The 22,475-nt window shown below is 34.7% G+C and overlaps 1 protein-coding gene across 13 annotated transcripts in view; it reads right to left on the reverse strand.

Moving 5' to 3' along the window:
• Positions 1-22,475, reverse strand: part of LOC115219624 (intersectin-1) — a 424,167-nt gene that overhangs the window by 254,173 nt on the left and 147,519 nt on the right. For all 13 annotated transcript variants that reach the window (XM_036509616.1, XM_036509621.1, XM_036509620.1 and 10 more), the window contains 7 exons: positions 17,401-17,551; positions 13,657-13,768; positions 11,619-11,768; positions 8,042-8,182; positions 7,131-7,215; positions 5,008-5,147; positions 2,831-2,943 (listed from right to left, as the gene is read on the reverse strand). In XM_036509616.1, the coding sequence (XP_036365509.1) occupies positions 2,831-2,943; positions 5,008-5,147; positions 7,131-7,215; positions 8,042-8,182; positions 11,619-11,768; positions 13,657-13,768; positions 17,401-17,551 (892 nt within the window). The remainder of the gene's footprint in view (positions 1-2,830; positions 2,944-5,007; positions 5,148-7,130; positions 7,216-8,041; positions 8,183-11,618; positions 11,769-13,656; positions 13,769-17,400; positions 17,552-22,475) is intronic.

Genomic DNA, 22,475 nt, shown 5'->3' on the forward strand with positions numbered 1-22,475 from the left:
TTTGGTGTCAAAAATTTCATCACACCAACTGTGACCTGCTCAATGATGTGATTCCACTGCATCTACTTTGTGGTGAGGTTCTTGGTTAATATATATATATATATATATATATATATAATATATATATAATAATAATTTTAGGGAAAATTATTCCTAACTTACAGGGAAAAATTCAATTTAGAAATACTAAATCAAATTTCACAAAATATATATATAAAAATTAGAAAAAAACCACCTTTTATCAATTCAAAATTAAATTATACTATCTAGAAAATTACATATAATAGAAATATTAAATATAAAATAACAATAATATACCGATGATTAAGTAATGTGCAAATAATAAATAAAACGTATATATTTGGTAGAATAACGACACGTGTTTCGTGGATATATTTAAGAAATAATTATAGTAAAAAAATTAGTAGTAGTAGTAAAATCACTTCCATATAAATATAGCCACCCATCAGGTTAAAAATAAACTACAACAATAAAATAATTAATTAATAAATATACGTAAATAATCTTTTAAAATATAATATATATACGTTATATTTATTATTTGCACATTACTTAATCATCGGTATATTATTGTTATTTTATATTTAATGTTTCTATTATATATAATTTTCTAGATGGTGCAATTTAATTTTTCATTTTGAATTGATAAAAGGTGTTTTTTCTAATTTATATATATATATATATATATATATATCATTATCATCATCATCCATGCTGGCATGGATTGGACAGTTTGACCAGGCTGGCATGCTGGAGGGCTGCACTAGACTCCAGCCTGATTTGGCACGGTTTTCTAAGGTCGGATGCCCTTCCTAATGCCAACCACTCTTTGAAGGTAATGGGTGCTTTTACATGCCACTGGCAAGGGTGCCAATTTGCATCACACTAGTATCTACCATGACTGCGATTTTGTTCAGCTTGATGGATCTTCATATATATATATATATATATTATATATATATATATATATATCGGTTCCAGGGTTATGAAAAGAAAACTGTTTTAACAATTAAAAAGATTTGGAAAAAATAAAGAAAAAAATATTTTTACCTTGTTTTATCAATCATGCTTCAGTAAAAGAAAATTACAAATAACACATTTTTAAAGACATTCAAGCATTAAATGGACTTTCTAAGGCCCTTATATTTTATTTTTAAAAATCTATATTGTATCTATAGATACAGTTTGTAAACTACAGATGTAGACAGAGAGAGGTTTTATCATTGATTTGAATAGCATAATGTTGATAAAAGTCTTCAATAAGTTGCACTTCATCAGTTATGACAACGAAAGTTCCATTTAATCTGATCAACACAACACAAATTAACATGCAAGTGGCTAAGCACTCCACAGACACATGTACCCTTAACATAGTTCTCAGGGGGATTCAGCATGACAGAGAGTGTGACAAGGCTGGCCCTTTGAAATACAGGTACTACTCATTTTTTACAGCTGAGTGCAATATGAAATAAAGTGACTTGCTCAAGGACACAACACATCACGGGGAATTGAACTCATGACCTTATGATCACGAGCTGAATAACCTAACCATTAAGCCACTTTGATAAAGGTAATTCAAAGAGAATTGACAATAGGGATTTCTTGTTGTTTCCGTAAGAAGATAGAGGTGAAGAATGTCTTCCAGCTGAGATCATTAATGGAGTGAAAGATAACAGAGCCGTGCATGAGAGTTCAATCTCAAAGTGTTAAAGGAACATTCAAAAATAAGGTATGCCTTATATTTCTGGTTTCTGCTGTATCTTAGGAGGGTCATTATGCTAATGTGTGTATTAATCAGCATAATGAACTTCTCAAAATACAGCAAAATCTGTTTCAATACACAAGTTCACAACAAGAATCTTGCAAACTAATTACAAAAATGAAATATTTTTGTTTCTACTTTTTTTTTCAATCAAGGGTCTGCTGCCATGCTGGGGTATCATTTTCATCACTTTCAGCTAATTATATTGACACCTAGTTCTTTGACTGGTATATATTTTAGCAATCATGGAGGAGCTAAAATGGCAGCTAAGACAAGTCAATACACCATATGATACACTTTTGCCACCACATGCCTCTACACACACACACACAGACTATCATTATCATTTAACATCCAGGCAGAATTTGCTCAGGAAGATATTCTATGGTTGGATGCCCTTTCTGTTGCCAACCCTCACCTGTTTCCAAGTAAGGTAATATTTCCCCACTGACTAAACATATTTTTCAAGGAAGACTGGAAATGAACAACCTCACTTGTATGATAGTGATACTCATTTACAACAATCATGTGATGTCTAGACATGGGTATGCAACACACACACACACAAACAGGCTTCTTTCAGTTTCTGCCTACAAAATCCACTTACAAGGCTTTGGCTAGCCTGGGTCTATAGTATAAGATACTTGCCCAAGGTACCATGCAGTGGGACTGAACCAAAGACCATATGGTTGAGAAGCAAGTTTCTCAGCTACACAGCCAGCCTGTGTGTAAACCACACCTAAGCCCACTCCTACCCCTGCACACACATACAGACATCTAAGAGGCTTCCATACAGTTTCCACCATGTTAACCTTACCCTCGGTTAATATGCACACTGGGATTGAAACTAGAATCACATGGCTGTGAAGTAAACTTCTTAACCCCACAAGAATCCTGCTGCCTGTCCCATGATTATTTAGGAAAATGTTCAAGGGTGGGGGGAATATAATTTTGTGTAAATTAAAATGAATAAAAATGATGAATTTAAGATGAAAAAATTTAAAAAAAGGAGTGTTGAGCAGGGGAGTATATTGTTTTGTTGCAAACCTTTGAATTCCTTCTTTTAATTTATCTGGTCTTGAATGTTTGGCAACATTCTTCTTCTGTTGAAGTTTCTTCATCAGGTCACTCTGCAATTCAGTTACTTGTTTATTCAGTCCCTGTGTAGAAAACAAACAGCATAGAGTATGTATGCATGGATAGGTTGGTTGACAGGAGCCGGCCAAGTAGAAAACTACCCCAGGCTTCTGTGTCTGTTTTGGCAGGATTTTTACAGCTGGATGCCCTTCCTAACATCAACCTCTCTGCAGAATGGATTCAGTGCTTTTTATAGAGCACTAGCACAGGTGAGGTTAGTTTTGGCATGGTTTTTATATGCAATGGGCATAAATATATATGCGTGTGTATACATGTATGCATATATATATATATATATATATATATATATATATATATATATATATATATATATTACAGAGATGTACTTGCATGGCAAGTGACTTGATATGGGATCATATGCTGGAAGGAAAACAACTGCAGTGTGGAAGATGTTTATCAGCCATTTAAAACACACAAAAACCATTAGATTCACTTCAACATTTAAATTTAATTTGTCAAAATTATGCAGCACGGAATTTTGTCAGTAAACAGGTCATGGTCTCAAAGCGATGAAAATATTTTGGCAAATTAAATTTAAATGCTGAAATTAATCTAACGGTGTTTGTGTGTTTTAAATGGCTTATAAACACCTTCCATGCTTCAATTGTTTATATATATATATATATATATATATATATATATCACTTTATATGTATGATACATATACATATATACATGTGTGTATGTTTGCGTATATGTGTGTGTATGCATGCATGTGTATATGCGTGTGTGTGTATATATACATATATATATATATACATATATATACATATATATATACATATATATATACATATATATATAATATATATATATATATATATATATATATATAATATATATATATATATATATATATATATATATATATATAAGACTTACTACCCAGCCTTGCTCAGTAAAGTATTCATGGAATTTTTTCCAGTTTGTAGAATGGGAATTCACGGTACTTAATCATGCGTGTGTGTGTATATATATATATATTTAACCTAACTTGTGGACTTATTTAATTGGAACTATCCAAACAATAGTAATCAATTTATATGAGTAGAAGCTTTTTTTAAAACAATTTTTATCCTGAAAATCACTTGTTACGTTTGTTTTTAAGTGAAAGAGAGGAGAGAGTGAAAGATGTATGAACATGAATATGAAATGGACATATGTGTGTACGAGAGAGAGAGAGAGACAGAGCTACTTACACATACATGAGAACACACACATTCATTCACTTACATAGACACACACACACACTCTCTATCTCTATCTCTACACACACATTCATTCACTTACATAGACACACACGCACACTCTCTATCTCTATCTCTCTCTCTCTCTCATCCATTTCATATACACGTACATACATCTTTCACTTTCTCCACTCTTTCACTTTAAAACAAAAGTAAATGAAATTAACGAACTCCGGATGATGAAATCACATTCAGTTAAAAATATTTCTAAATGATTAAAATATTGTGCATGTCAAAAGTCAAAGGTTTTCTTTTTCTCAGAGAGGGCAAAAACAATGTGTGCGTATGTCACAGATAGCGAATGCGCATTTGTGTTGATTGACAGGAGATGACATTCATTATATGTGTGCGGATTCTGTATGTGTGTCAATGTCATGGAAGTCATGAATTTTTTTTTGCATCAAGAAATAACAAAAATTGTGTTTAATCATTCAAATAGAGGTTCAAATGTCACAAAACTTTGTACTGCACTGCCAAAGGTAAGTATGAAAATAAATATGTAAAAGAAATTAAGATAAAACATACAATTTCTGAGATATTTCAGTTTCACACAAACATCCCTACAGTTTTAGTATTATCAATATATATATATATATATATATATATATATATATATATATATATATATATAGGAGGAGGAAAACAAGATAGCAATGATAATAATGTGGGATGATAACAATAAGGAAAAACTACTGAGTAAGAAGAAGAGGAAAATGAGGAAGTGATGGTCATGGAAGAAGTGTGATAAAAGTGATGGTGATGTCAATGATGTTGATGATGGTACCATCATGTAGCTTTCTGTCTGATTCAGATACTTACATTGAGTTCTGCAGTGGCATTTTCAATGTCAAGAAGTTTCGATTTGGCTTCTTTCTCCATTTCATCCAGTTCCCTGGTCAATTTTTCGATTGCATTCTTCTTCATTTCAACTCCATGCGACAGGGTTCGATGCATTTCAGCTGCAAGAAGAAAATAAAAGAAATTAGCCGTTACATCATGTATATTGCAACTTTAGTGAAGGTGCATGACCTAATGGTTAGGGCATTACCAGGGCCGGATTAGGATCCATAGAGGTCCTAAGCACTTATAAGATTTCAGTGCCCTCATATATGTGTAATTTGAAATACAATTAGAGGTTAAAATCGCCTCATTAAGGGATAGTATTTTCCAATGAATTACTGGTTCATTTTTTTTTGAGAATAATAATATTCATAAAATAAAAGGTCCAAATATAAATCTAAGTTTATACTTATTCAAAAGAAAATTAAGAAAATTGAGATATAGCACTAATACAATTTATTATCTGCAAAAATCCAAAAGAGAATATGTTGGATTTTTGCAGATAATAAATTATATTAATGCTTTATCTTCCATTTTCTTAATTTTCCTTTTGATATGAAATTTAAACAATACTAAAACATTAAATAAATAAATTTTTCTGATGATACAAACCACTTTAAATATTATTTTAGCAAGTTTAAAAGGATTTCTTTTGTTCCATAAACTATTTACCATTTCTATTTCTGTGGTGTCCCTATTTCCCTTGATGTCCAAAGCATGTAATTATTTCTCATAGAAAATGTTGCAAAAAATTAGCCCAGGTCCAAAATGTGAATTTGGCCCTGGATTGTTTTAATGCTTGATAACTCTTTAGTATTCAGATTATTCTGTCGAATGTTAAGCTTATTTATTCACACTGTTTAGAATTAATCATGCATTATCTCATTGCTTTGCGATTTCAATAATATGATTGTATATTTTTAAAATGACATAGTTAGATAAGTACGAGGGGCCAGGTCTGATTGGTTTGAACATAAAACAAGTAGAATACTCAGATCAGACAAGGCCTGTTTAAATGCTAAAGGGTTAACAGTTAATCCAGTGCTAGATGTTACACTCACGACTGCAAGATTGTGAATTTGATTCTCAGACCAGAAGTCAGGATGGCCTTTGTGTTCTTGAGTAACCCTGCAACAAATTGATGTCCCATTCAAGAGGTAATGTTGTGCTTTAGATCCATTGTATGCCATGGAAACTGGGTCACTGTCCCCATCAGAACTAAGGACTCGAGACAGTGATGTCCAAGGGTTGATGAGGACCGATGGTCATATTGTTTAACCACAAGCCACCCTGATCAAGTAGACCAATAATTGAAGACATTCCAGCCATGGCCATCTCCACTTTTATGAAACTATATCTAGGACCACTTTATCCAATCTGTTCTCCTTTGAAGAGAGAAACTTGGATGTTATTACATGCAAGATGACTAGTTGCAGAGAGCAACTCACTTGCTGGCACATGTTGTCTTGAAGACTTGGTTCATTAGTGATAATGAAAATTATGTGGCTTTTTGTTGTTGTTTTTTTAAAGACACATATTCAAGAAAGAGGACCTTCTTGGATATAAGTATTTTAACCCTTTTGATACCAACCTGGCTGAAACTGTTTCTATCTCTGTAGTACAAATGTATTGTTTTCAAAAGTTCTGAATAAAAATCTTCCGCCAAACCTTAGTCACAACTTATGTTCTTAACACTAGCTTAATGATAACTAACTTATTTTACAAAATTCTTTGTTATATTTAAAATTAATTGAAAGAAACACAGAGCATCTTAAAAGAAATATGGCAACAAAAGGGTTAAGGCAATCACTTGTAAGAAACTCCAGTTTAATCACAAACAGGTGAAACCTTAAAATTTGAAGTTCTCATTTACAGAACTTACAATTTAAGACACAAAGAAATGCAAAAGAAACCTGCCCCCAGGTTCTAAATTAGCAAAACCTACACACACATATACACATAAAGCATTGCAGAATTTCCTAATGTTTTAATAGTGAACTATTTAAAATTGGAAAATAAAAACGACAAACTTGAGATGATGAAAGTAAATGAATGAACAAAACATAAGACTGAAACAACAAATGTGAAGAAGTAATACATACAGGCTGGTGTTGAACCGGCCGTTTCAACTTTCAAATTGAGCTGCTCTTTTTGTTGCTGTAATAATAAATACTTCTGACTGAGATCCTATAGAAGAAGAAGAAGAAAATAAAGAAATGAGACAATCGCTACAGAATTTTGTTGCTGCTGTTGTTGTTGTTATGAATTATTATTATTAAGACAGTGATCAAGCAAAACCATTAGCATGCTGGGCAAACTGCTTCGCAGCTTTTTGCCTGGCTTTATGTTCCGTGTTCAAATCCTACCAAGGTCAACTTTGCCTTTCTTCCTTTCAGGGTTGATGAAATAAATATCAGTTGAGACCTGGGGTTGATGTAATCGAAATCACTGGCCTTCTGCCAAACTTTGAAATCATTATTATTATTATTATTATGACCGCCGCTGCCGATTTGCTCGACTAAAGACAGTGCTCCAGAAGTTTGCTTTGCAACCATGTGGTTTCAGGTTCAGTCCTACTGTGCAACATCTTTGGCCAGTGTCTTCTACAATAGTCCCAGGCCCACCAATGCCTTGGGAGTGAATTTAGTAGATGGAGACTGTGGGGAAGCCTACTGTGTGTATGTGTTTGCCTGTGTGCATGTGTGTGTGTGTGTGTTTACTTATTCCCGTGTGTTCGCCACACCCACCCAACTATTTGACAACCAGTATTGGTTTATTTTCATTCTTGTAACTTAGCAGTTCAGCAAAAAAATCTAATAGAATAAGTACTAGACTTACACAAAAATTTTTTAAATTACAAGAACTAGAGTCGATTTCTTCAGACAAAACCCATCAAGGAGGTACCCCAGCATGGCCACAGCCCAAAGATTGAAACAAGTAAATGATAAGGGAACAGTAACTGAATAAGAGAAATAGGTATGTAAATGCAAATGTCTTGATGAAAAGTACTTACCTGCAACTGTAGTTGAAACCTCTCAATATCAGCTAATTTCAAGTCCCTGGATTGACGCATCCTTTCAATGCTCGTTGTGAAGTCAGCGACCCCATTGCGAACTTGGGTAATCTTCTGAGCAAGTTCACTTTTTTTACCCTCCTGCATATATATGAAATACATATATTACACAAATGCATAAACCTATATTTGTGTGTGTGTGTGTACATTTACACACAAATGCATACATACATAGACACACACACAAACAAACACATATCTATATATACATGTATACAAACATGAACAATAGAATTTGACCAACATTAACTTTTCATAATTTATGCGTGTGTGTATGTGTACCATATGCACACACACATAGTTACAGACATATATATATATACACACACAGACGGATATTCATATATACACACACACACACACACACATATATATATATATATATATATATATATAGAGAGAGAGAGAGAGAGAGAGAGAGAGTGTGTGTGTTTGAAGTGGTGTACAAATATTGTATATTAAGAAAACGGAGGCAGTCAGAATTTTGGAAAATCAACACTTTCGTTCATTTAACCAAACTCTTCAAGAAAAATTATATATATATATATATATATATATATATATATATATATATATATATATATGCATATGTATTCATATATATATATGTGTGTGTGTGTGTGTGTGTACATGCTTATACACATATGTAATATAAATATATATATATTAATTAAAAACCTAGACAAACTGCTTCAACATCTCTCCAAAAGTAGGAAATTACCAAGCATCATTAAAATATTATTATTACTGTGGTATATAAGTTTTAGAGAGAACAGAGGAGCAGTTACATCAGGAAATTGAGAGAGGCTCTTGGAAGTGTTGAGATAATACAATTACCATAAAGACCCATGTAATTTGTGCACCTCAGTAATTTACGCAGGTGATTTTCAGGATAAAAATTGTTAAAAAAAAGCTTCTACTCATGTAAAATTCACACCCAAATGTTTTCAGAATTGCTGATATAGCCAGGGGAAAAAAGTTTTCAATTTAGTTATACTTAACATAATTTCACTTACTTATGATTAGATTTTATTAAATTTTCATTAAATAAAAATAATTTCTGTTCAACAGGTATCACACTGAAAGCTATTAAACTACTAAGTGTTTATAATAAACTCTATTTTACATTTCTTGCCCAGAAGAGATTATGTCCAGTTTTTAGCATGCTTCTCTTTACATCACATGACCAACAGACTGCTTTTCTACGTCACCACCAACCAGTACATCAACTTGTCATCTACAGATCAACAGTCCAGCCGAATATGAAATCTCTCTCTCACACATCCTTACAGTAACCTATTTGGTTATATTATTTCATGTATGGCAATCATTGTATTTTATAATAGATAATAAATCATCGCTTGGGGTGACCTGCTGTGCTTGAGGAGACCTATTGAATCAAGTACATCAACATCAAAATAAAAATCAAATGGAAAGTGTAGTTGTGATACCCGTGCCGGTGGCACGTAAAAAGCACCATCCGAACGTGGCCGATGCCAGCGCCCCCTTGACTGGCTTCTATGCCGGTAGCACATAAAAAGCACCAACCGATCGTGGCCATTGCCAGCTTCGTCTGGCCCCTGTGCTGGTGGCATGTAAAAAACACCCACTACACTCACAGAGTGGTTGGCATTAGGAAGGGTATCCAGCTGTAGAAACACTGCCAAATCAGACTGGAGCCTGGTGCAGCCTCCTGGCTTCCCAGACCCTGGTCGAACAGTCCAACCCATGCTAGCATGGAAAACAGACGTTAAACGATGATGATGCTTATCAGTTTATTTCCATCTTATGTTGTATATCATTTTTATATGCTTTTCTTATTCACAATTATCATGGTAAGTGGTGACTCCAAGCATCAATACATGGTCCCATTGTAATTGTTGTACATAAAAGTTTTAAAATTGTTTGTTGTTTTAGTTATGTTCAGGAAAATCATATTTTAGACATAATTGCGACGGTAGCTCACAGCAATGTCAAGAATGGTAGAAGTCAGGATGTAAATTGTAAACATTTACATCCTTTTCCTTACCATCCCTAACAATCTTACCAATCACACAACAAAACAAGAAAAACAGATAAAAGTAAAACCATACAATTGAGATTATCCATATCACTATGTCAATGGTGCTCCATTGTGATAGGTAGAAACTCCAAGCAATGTAAAATATGACCTGGACTGTGATTACCAGCATTAACATCAAACTTCAAAAAATAGTTAACCATGTAATGGTTTCAGTAAATTTATACAGAAAAAGTAAACATTATATCATCCAGCATAAATAAAAGTCAACTTTATTATATTTTTTTCTATAAAAACCTATTCTGACATTAACTGAGTCAACTTCCAGTACGAATGTTTACATTTGTACATCATTTTTCAACAAACAAAATTTCTAAAAAAATTCTGGAAATGATCTACTCATGTAATTTACACATGCCACTAAGATTTATTTTTGTTTTTGCAAAAAAAGTGCATAAATTACATGGTTTTTATGGTAATAAAGGAAGAACAGAAATGAGAAAGAAAAATGAAAGTAGGCTGGTATAGTTATCAATTATATCGGTTACAATTATTGATGGTGGTGAATACTTATGATAGAAGTGAACTATTATCATCAACGACACCCAAAGAAGGTATATATTAAATGATGTAAAATATAATATTATCAACACAGCAAGATTTTACTGTGATAATAAAGACTTTGCAATGGATGCACACCAGAAACATACAAAATATTATTCGGTAAAACAGTCTCTTAAGAAAAAGAACAAATTACATGTTGACACAAAATATACAAAACATGCATAAGGCACTTGTTCCATAGACCCAAATAGATAACGACCTTATAATACACACTCTATTGTATTTGAGTTAATTTTTATAAACACCTACAAAACAAATCATACTGCCAACACACAGCATGTGGAGACACATGGCCTAGTGGTTAGAGCAGCGGATTCGCGGTCATGGGATCGCAGGTTTGAATCTCAGACCGGGTGTGTGTTTATGAGCAAAACATCTAAGCTCCACACGGCTCTGGTAGAAGGTAATGGCGAACTTCTGCTGACTCTTTCGCTACAACTTTCTCTCACTCTTTCTTCCTGCATCTCACCTGCGATGGACCGGCATCCCATCCAGGTGGGGAACCTATACACCAAGGAAACCGGGAAGCCGGCCCTATGAGCCAGGTGGGTGTGGCTCGAGAAGGAACAAATGAAAAAAAAAACACAGCACACACACACATCATATTTCCACATAAATCATCATCATTTAATGTTTGTTTTTCCCACTGAAATTGGTTCAATGGCTTGACAGGAACTGGCAAAGCTAGGAGCTGCATCAGGTTCCAAATTTCAGTGCTGACCATTTTCTCCTTTACACACACACACACACATACAATGTACATACATATGTACGTATATTCGAATGAGACCTGAAGCATAATAAGAATTACATTTCAAAGAAAAGTAAAATTGTCCTCAAAATCAGAATACTTGAAACAAGAGAAAATCTTACCAATGCTTCTAGTTCACATTTTAAATTGCTGCTCTGTGACTTAAGAGTTTCTAACTGTTCATATTCACGGTGTTTCTCAGACAGAAGGTGTTCTTTACGCTGTCTTTCCCATTCCATCTGTCTTTGCCGTTCTAATTCTCGCCTGGCAGCCTGCAATATACCGAAAAATAATTTTAGTTGAAACAGAGGCTACACATTTCAGTTACAATTTAAATGAAGAAAAAAATTATCATTATTATTATTATCATTGTTGTTATTATATAGTGGCAAGATTGTGGAATCATTAGCACACTGGGAAAAATACTTTGCAGCATGTCATCTGTCTTTACATGCTGAGTTCAAATTCTACCAAGGCCAACTTTGCTTTCATCTTTTCAGGGTCAATAAAATAAGTACCAGTTGAGCACTGGGGTCAATGTAATCAACTAACTCCCTCTCCTGAACTTGCTGGCTTTGTACCAATATTTGAAATTATTATTATTCAATAGTCTTAATTTTATCACATGAAAGCATGTGCCTTGAGTATGTGCTGTGGTTTGTTTTGGTGTTTTTATTTTCATTGTGTTTAAAGTGCTTTATGTAGGATGTATGCGGTTGCTAGTAGTGCTATTTTCTGTATTGGCAGAATCATCAGCACACCAGGCAAAATGCTAAGCGGCATTTCGTACACCTTGACATTCTGAGTTCTAATTCTACTGAGGTCAACTTTGCCTTTTATCCTTTCGAGGTTGATAAAATAAGTACCAGTGGAGTACAAGAGGTGGGGGGGTCGATGTAATTGACTAGTCCTCTCCCCACAAACTTCAGGCCTTGTGCCTTTAGTAGAAAGGATTATTATTATTATTATTATTCTTACTGGTGGTGTGGCAGAATCGTAAGAACATCAGGAAAATGTATTGATTTCAGCTCTTTACATTCTGAGTTCAAATCCTGCCCAGGTCAAATTTTGCCTTTCAGCTTTCCAAGATTGGGGGTGTCAATAAAATACCAGACATAGGGTTGATATAATCAATTTTTCCCCTGCAGCAAAAATGTCTGGTCTTCTGTCTTTGTTTGAGATTATTATCATTATAATTAAGGTTGTGAGTTGCCACGATCGTTAGCACATCAAACAAAATGCTTAGAAGCATTTCTTTTAGCACTTTATGTACTGAGTTCAAATTCTACCAAGGTCAACTTTGTTTTTCATTCTACCAAGGATCACCATCATCATTGTCATCATCATCACCGTCATCATTGCCATTTGATATCTGCTTTCCATGCCGGTATGGGTTAGACAGTTTTACAGGAGCTGGCTAGGCAAAAGACTGCACTAGATTTCTGTGTCTGTTTTGGCATGGTTTTCATGGCTGGACGCCCTTCCTAATACCTACACTCCGCAGAGTGGCATGAGCACAGGCAAGGTCAGTTCTGGCATCGTCTTTACAGCTTGATGCCCTTCTAAATGTGTGGACTGGATGCTTTTTATGTGGCACCAGCACTGGCAGGGTCACCAAGTAACTTGCAAGACTAACATCCTTTGAGATGGGATGGGGCATTGGAGGAGGTGATCTTGTACCAGATGATGAAAGGTTAAAGAAAGTAAATACCAGTTCAGCACTGGGGTTGATGTAACTGACTTACTCCTCCTCTAAAATTGCTGGCCTTGTGCAAAAATTTGAAACTATTTTTTTTATTTATTTTACTTCATACCAATATATATTTTTAATATAGTGTCACAAGAAGGTCACAGATTGCTGGGAAAAGGATAATTATTTTTGATCATTACCAACACATGACAGATATTATATCTCATCAATCCTAAAAGGATGAAAGGCAAAGCCCACCTTGGCTCAAATCAAACTCAGAACATAAGAGGATCCACTAAATACTGCAAAAAAGGAGCAAAAAAAAATTTGTTTGATACTCCATTGATTTTGCCAAACCAACACCATAGCTGTACACCAATATTTATTGGTTACTGATTAACAACAACTGATAAGGTAAAAAAAAAAAAAAAAACTTGTGGAGGGTATTGTGGTAGGTTTCTATCACTTACCTCCCTTTGTTCCATCATTTTTCGTCTTTGTTCTTCACGCTCCCGCTCAATTTCTCTCTGTTTCTCAAGTTGGCGTTCCAACTCCATCTGGCGTTTTCGTTCTTGTTCCAATCTGTCACAAGAATACAAGAAGACTACATGTCAACAACAACAACAACAACATCATCATCATCAGCAGTAGCAGAAGCAGCCCTGCCGCCACCATTAGCACTGCCATTATCATCATTGTTTTTAGGTCGACTTTTCCATAATGGCATAAGTTGGACAGTACTTTTTTTTTTGAGGCAATGTTTTATGGCCAGACACCCTTCTTAGTTGCTTCAGTGACACACGGATGTATGGTGTTTCTATTCAAAAACAGGGACTCATCATCATCATTTAATGTCTATTTTCCATGCTGGTATGTGTTGGACAGTTTGACAGAAGCTGGCCAGCTAATGAGCTGCCTAGGTTCCATGTCTGTTTTGGCTGGATGCCCTTCCTAATGTCAACCACTTTACAGAGTGTACTAGGGTGATTTTACACAGCACGGGTGCTTTTTACATGGTACTGGCACCCACAAGCCAGCAACATTAGGAATGCTCAGCTGGAATGGAATGTAGGGGACATGCCTGTATACAAGGACAAACTACATATTGACTTAGCTTGACGTGTTTCTCAGGCACAGCAAACCACCAGAAGTCTCAGTCCTCTGTCATCCCCTCTGTGAGGCCCAACATTTGAAGATCCTTTCTCACCACTTTGTCCCACATCTTCTTGGGTCTACCCTTTCCACACATTCTCTCCACAATTAGAGCTTGGCACTTCTTAGTGCAACTGTTTTCATTCATATGCATTACATGACCATACCAGCACAGTCTTCTCTCTTGCATCTGATGCCCCATATACCCAGTTTTTCTCTCAAATAACACACTGTTGTATACGCACACTGACATTACCCATCCAGTGTTCATACGGGCTTCACTTCTTTCAAGCCTTCACATGCCCCCAGCAGTCACAGCCCATGTTTCATTGCTACATAGCATAACTGTTCATACACAGGCATCAATAAATCTGCTTTTCACTGAGGAAGAGGCCCTTCGTTACTAACAGAGGTAGTAGCTCTCTGAACTTTCCCCAGCCTATTCTTATGCTTTCAGAACAACCTTCACCACTGCTAACTTGGTTACCTAAGTAACAGAATAAATAAGCATTACATTTGACAGAGTAATCTGAATGCTTAAAGGGTTAAAGAACGGGAATGTTAAAAACTCTACTACTGCACTTCTAAAAAGATGGGATGATCACAACTGGAATGCCTAACCTGAAGCTAAACAAATACAAAAATAGCTCCAATACAATGAGATATTAATCTTCCCTCTATTTTCTTCTGCTGTTACACCACAACAGCTTTTGTTCCACTAAAACAACAGTATACCACTCCTGCCCAAGACAACTTGCCCTTTTTTTTTTTCATCAACATCCCTACAGTGTATTACTAACAAAAGTCCCTTGTTGAACACAACTTTTAGCACCCAGAACAACAAAATTCTGGAATTTCCTCTCTCTCTAAGCACATATTCCCAGCAGATATCAGTATTGACTTCACCGGTCAGCAAGGGTCAGCCTGTAAACAATATAAGAACTTTCTCTCCCCACTTGCATTAAGAAATAAAGGTGAGAAAATATGTTTCAACCCTTTTGTTATCATATTTCTGATAAAATTCATTGCTACTGTTATAATTAATTTTGAAAACAAAGAAGAATTTAGTGAGGTAATTTTGTCATTATTAAGCTTGTGATTGAAATATAAATTGACATGAAATTTTGACGAAAAGTTTTAATTTAGGTTACTTTAAAATAAGAAATACGTATCACAGAACCAGAGACAGGTTCAGGTGGGTTGGTATCAAAAGGGTTAACCTTTTTGATACCATATTTCCATTCAAATTGTTTTAATTAATTTTGAAAATAACAAAGAATTCAGTAAAATAATTTTGTCATTATTAAGATAGTATTTGGAATATAAAATAACATGAAACTGATGGAAGGACGACTCTAATTAAGACAACGTTAAAGCAAAAAGTTTGTATCGTAAAACCAGGGACAGTTTCAGGTGGGTCAGAATCAAAAGGATTAAACTAAACCAAAAAATGAAGACAAAGACAGTTAAAAAGAAAACTCAGGGGTCTCTTAACATTAATAGAAACAATATCAGGTGTGGGTGCGTGGTAAGAAGCCTGCTTGCCAACAACATGGTTCTTGGTTCAGTCATACTGCATGGCACCTTGAGCAAGCGTCTTCTATTACAGCCTCTGGTTGACCAAGGCCTTGTGAATAGATTTGGGAGATGGAAACTGAAAGAAGCCCATTGTATATATATTTGTGTGTGTGTGTGCGTGCGTGTGTGTGTGTGTGTGCATGTGTGTGTGTGTGTTTATCTGTGTGTCTTTGCATCTGTGTTTGTCCCTCACCATTGCTTGACAACTGGGGTTGGTGTGTTTACGTCTTAGTAACTTAGCAGTTCAGCAAAAGAGACCGATAGAATAAGTACCAGGCTTTAAAAAAAAAAAAAGTAAGTCCAAGGGTCAATCTGTTCGACTAAAAACCCCTTTGCGGTGGTGCCCCAGCATGGCCGCAGACAATATGAGCGAAACAAGTAAAAGCTAAACGATAGAGATCAGTGTAAGCTAAATATCAGTTCTGACCCATTCAGAATAATGCCCTCAGCTACTGCACTCTGCCATTCATGAGTGCAGTGAACAGCTGCAGCAGCTGCACCTGCATAAATTTTCCCACAATCAGTAAATATCAGTTTGAATAATGTAACACTACAATGACAGACGCATAGACATGTTTTAACACATCTCAAATGGGACAACACATTGTCGACACAAAGGAACACATACGCATTAAGATTATACGTTAGTATTACCAAAATACGTACACACACATACATGCACACTAACACTATATGTTAGTTCAGTATTACTAGCATACTCACAGACACACAATCTTTCTGGCATGATTAATTGACATTGTTCATAAACCAAATTAACAACACACACACACACACAAAAGCCTCTAAAGTAGGAGAATACGTTGTCACCACAAATTACATAGGAGAAGGAATAGCTGTGTGGCAAGAAGTTTGTTTCCTGACTACATGGTTCTGGGTTCAATCCCACTGCATGGTACCTTGGGCAAGTGTCTTCTACAACAGCCCTGGGTTAACCAAAGCCTTGTGAATAGATTTGGTAGATGGAAACTGAAAGAAGCACATTGTATATATATTTGAGTGTGTGTGTGTGTGTGTGTTTGTCCCCCACCATAGTGTGCCAACCAGTGTAGGTGTATTTACAACCATGTAACATAGCAGTTCAACAAAAGAGACTGATAGAATAAGTAAGAGGCTTAAACAAATAAGTACTGAGGTCAATCTATTTGAGTAAAATTGTAAAATTCTTCAAGGCAGTGCCCCAGCATGGCCACAGTCTAATGAACTGAAACAAGTAAACAATATACACTAACATGTATAGTGTTATTAACATACAGACACACAAAATCTATTTAGTCTGTTCATAAACCAAATTACACACATATTACATTTTGAGGCTGATGATGTAACACTCCTAAACAACGACAGTATACCTTAAACTTAAAGATCTAAATAGTCACATATTGCTAGAAATAACAGCAAAAAATGTCTCTCCCTACTCCTTTGGGAAAAGAAAAGAATCATTTGACAGTATATAAAAATCTTACCTTTGCTGTTCCCGCTTTTCATGTTCCTTCCTTTCTTTTTCCAAACGCAGTTCCTCCTCCCGCTTCAACTGTTCCTGTAATATTGCACGGCGCCTCTCCAGCTCAGCTTGACCTTTTTCGAAATTCTCTTTCCTTCGGTCTTCAAATGTGACTGGAGAAAGGAAAGGAAGGAAACATTGTAACAAACGAGGATAGTGTTAGACATCCACAAAATGTATTTATACACACAAACAGATTGGAGCCTGGTGCGGCCGTCTGGTTCGCCAGCCCTCAGTCAAAATCATCCAACCCATGCTAGCATGGAAAGCAGACGTTAAATGATGATGATGATGAAACAGACACGCATACATATTTACATCATCATCATTTCAACACCCTCTTTTCCATGCTTGTATGGTTTGGATGGAATTTGTTGTGGCAGACTTTCTCTGACCAGCTGCCCTTTCTAGTTTTTTTGATAATCAGATTATTATAAACAAACAAATTAACCCTTTAGCATTCAGATTATTCTGTCAAACGTAATGCTTATTTATTCACATTGTTTCCAATTAAATCATGCACTATCTTGCAGCTTCAAGGTTTCAGTGATGTTATTGCCTATTTTTAGAATAACCTTGTAGGGTAGATGTGAGAAGCCAGATCTGAAGGTAAAATGTGTAGAATATTTGGCCTGGATATGGCCAGTTTAAACACTAAAGGGTCAAATTAATTAAACACGCTGAAAAATTTTAAGTTTATTCTTAAAATTTTTAATTAATCAACAATTAAACTACATTTGACTTTTGAATACATTTAAGTCTAACTGCATATGTATATTTTGTATGTATGTTAGTGTGTGTTGTTTAACCACAGGTCAGTCCTGATCATGTAGATATCTATGACCAAAAGCGTTCCATCCATGACCATCCCCTATTTCATTCAGGCATCAATTATCTAGAATTCACATTATCCAATGTGTCCTTCTTTTATTAAGATAGTAGTAGGTTGTGGTTTCAAACTTTGGCTGCTAATTCTGCAACTAATAAGCAGTTCAAATAGCAACTAATAACTGCTATTAAGCAGATCAAACGACCATAAAGAGACTCCTTCAGTGACACAGACACACACTCATCTCTCTCTTTCTTTCTCTCTCTCTCTCACTCTGAGCAGCCTGACAGTAAGAATGCTAAGCTCACATCCGTTAGATTCATCCAACAATGGCAGGACAAAGGCCTTGGGCTTAATTCAGATGGCTATGGGAAGCTGGAGACTGTAGTCAAACCCTGGTTGGAGAGAACTGCTGCTGCTGGAAGGCTATATGTGTTGCAACAGGATTCAGCTCCTTGTCATACTTCCAGAAAGAGTTAGAGGTAGTTTGTCAGAGAATTTCTACAACTTGATAGCCCCAATTTCTGGTCTCCTAATTCTTCCAATTGTAATCCCATGGATTAATGTGTGGGGCATGGTTGAGAAAGACACTAAATTGCCAGCAACACTGAGGCTGAGCAGGTAGCCAATATCAAGATATTCAAAGATCTTCCCAGAGACACAGTGAGCAATGTATGTGACAGATACCAGAGCCTCCTTGAGGCCAAGGTAGAAGCTGAATGTAGCCAGTTTGAGAAAACTGCTATCTTCTACCCATAATCTGATATTTTTTATATCTTTTTTTTAAATACTTTTATTTTTGGATGTAATAATTGTGTCTTCTTTTTCTTTTATGCAAACTGTCACATTTAGCCTTAACACTCTGTAGGTAAATTTGCCACATTTGTCTACTAAGTATATATACATATATATACATATATATATATATATATATATATATATACTTGAGTCTGTTGTAATGAATCCATAAATATACAAAACATCCAAGGGTATATTTTTTTTACCCTCTGAAGATATTATGCTCAGGTGATATAAATATAAATTTAATATTTACTGAGTATTAATTGAAACAGCCGTAAGTGAACCTGATGAATAATAAACAATTAACTTCCCAATTTCCATTTTCTTTTTCTTCTTTCATTTATATATATACTAGCAGTATCGCCCGGCGTTGCTCGGATTTGTAAGGGAAATAACTATATAAGCATTTGTAGAGAGTTACTTCCCTTATAGATGCCAATTCGGTCTTTCTTAGCTATTTCTGTTTTGGTGTCTTCAAGCCATGAAGTCGTTGTTCTAAAAGAACGCTGGTCTCCTTGACAACGCTTTACGACGTTGATTTCCTTACACTCCCTTCCCCACAGCTTCACGAGGCAGGGAAGAAGGGGGAGAAGCAAACAGGTGCAGTTGTGACTATGGACGCCAACTCCACCGCCATCGACACATGAAAAATTATGCATTAAAATGGAATAAAAAATTATGTTAAATTATTTTTAAAATCGTAGACTCATCGTAGACGCGCGCTAATACTCAGATGGGCTCGATATGAATCACGACTATAAGATACCCAAATTTGGTTAAACTGCACCGCAAAATGTGGGAGTAGTTAGGAATCTAAATCGAAGGGGACAGACACTCACACAACTACAGTTTTATATATATAGATATATATATATATATATATATTTATTATATAGAAGGAGCTTCTACAGGACTAGAACTGTTTCATTCAAGAGAAAACTTCAGGAAGCTAGTTAACAAGAATTGCATTGGCATTTATACATTTAGGCAGGTTTAAAGGGATGTTGGTGGGGGACTTTTTGGGGGTAGGCATAGCGCAAAATATCATACTTGGGGGAGTGGTCAAGGAGTCAGTGTTAAATTAGATAGAAGAATAAATAAAAAAATAAAAAAATATATAAAAAAATATATAAAAATATATATAAAAAAAGGGAATAGAGTTTTAGGTAACTAAGGAGATTCTCACTTATACCTATGCACATATGTATACATATATACACACACATACAAACATATATACATATACATACACACATACGTACACACACACATATATACATATATATACACTTACACATACATATACATATCTACACATACACATATACATACATATACATACACACACTCACATGCATACACGTATATATACACACACGACCACACATACATATACCCACAGAAAAATATATATACACATACACACACATACTCACATACACGCATACACACACATAGCACACACATGCACACACAGCAGCACACTAGTCCCTATATACACATATATACACATACACACACATATACACACACATACATACATACATATATATATATATATATATATATATATATATATATATATATATTACATATGTGTACCTATGCATACTACACATACACACATATATATACACATACAATACAGACCCATCCCTAATTTTAATTTTATTATCTTCATTTATTACTTTTGTTATCTTTGATCGCTGGTCACAAACATCTTGGCTATGACAGCCAGTCCATTTATCTGTCTACTGGAAAACAAGCACTCATTTACTCACGCACACTCTTTAGCACGTACACTCACTCATTCGCACACTCATACACATACACGCACGCACGTGTATATTCATACATACATACATCTACATACATTCACGTATATACACATACGTACGCGTACCTACAGATTCATGTCTACACTCTTAGAAGGCTAGTCTATACGTATACACCAATAAATATAAATACACACACATACATATACACCTACATACAAATACATACATGTATATATATATATACATATACATACATATCCACATATATATACATACATATATATATACATATATATATATATATATACATATACATACATATACACATATACATATATACATATATACATACATACACATACATACGTATACATACATACATACATACATCCATACATACATACATTTATACACATACACACACCCACACGTATACATATACGTACATATATATACGCGCATGCATACACATACAAATACATACACATACGCATATACATATACATACATACACATACACACACACATATATATATATATATATATATCTATATATATACATACACACACATACATATACATACATACATATACAAATATACGCACACACATACATACATACTCATATACACATACACGCACATACACATGTACATGCGTACCCATACACACACACACACACACGCGCATCCATATATACACATAAGTACACACATGCGTAAAAGTATACATATATCTATGCTTACACATACACACACACACACGTGCCTCCTTATATTCATACTTACATGCATACTCAAAAAATAAGTAAATAGTAAAATATATATACGCGCAGTTATGCATACTCAAAAAAATAATAATAATATATAAGTATATGTACGTGCAGTTACCTATTATATAGACGGACATACATATAAACTTACACACACATATATATATATATATATATAATAAATATACATATAACACACATATATATATACATATACATATATACATATATATATACACACACATATACACATATATATATATATATACATACTTACACACATGTACAAATACATACACACATAGATAACTCTACGTACCTACATATACATAAACACACAAGCGTACACGTATATGTACATATACACATACACATACACACGCATATATATACATACATACATACACATACACACATATATACACACACACACAACATATATATATATACTTGTTCCAATACTTTGTTTCTACCATCTACCTACCATATTTGTGTGTGTGTATGTATATATACAATATATATATATATGTAGGTCCCGGGTTGATTCGGGGTAACCACAGTAAATAAGGTACTCAATACATAGTAGAGTAAAATTAATTTATTATATAGAAGGAGCTTCTACAGGACTAGACTGTTTCATTCAAGAGAAATCTTCAGGAAGCTAGTTAACAAGAATTGTATTGGCATTTATACATTAGGCAGGTTAAAGGGATGTTGGTGGGGGACTTTTTGGGGGTAGGCATAGCGCAAAATATCATACTTGGGGGAGTGGTCAAGGAGTCAGTGTTAAATTAGATAGAAGAATAAATAAAAAATAAAAAAATATATAAAAAAATATATAAAAATATATATAAAAA

The sequence above is a fragment of the Octopus sinensis genome, linkage group LG15 (genome assembly GCF_006345805.1).
Source record: "Octopus sinensis linkage group LG15, ASM634580v1, whole genome shotgun sequence".
Classification (NCBI taxonomy): domain Eukaryota; kingdom Metazoa; phylum Mollusca; class Cephalopoda; order Octopoda; family Octopodidae; genus Octopus; species Octopus sinensis.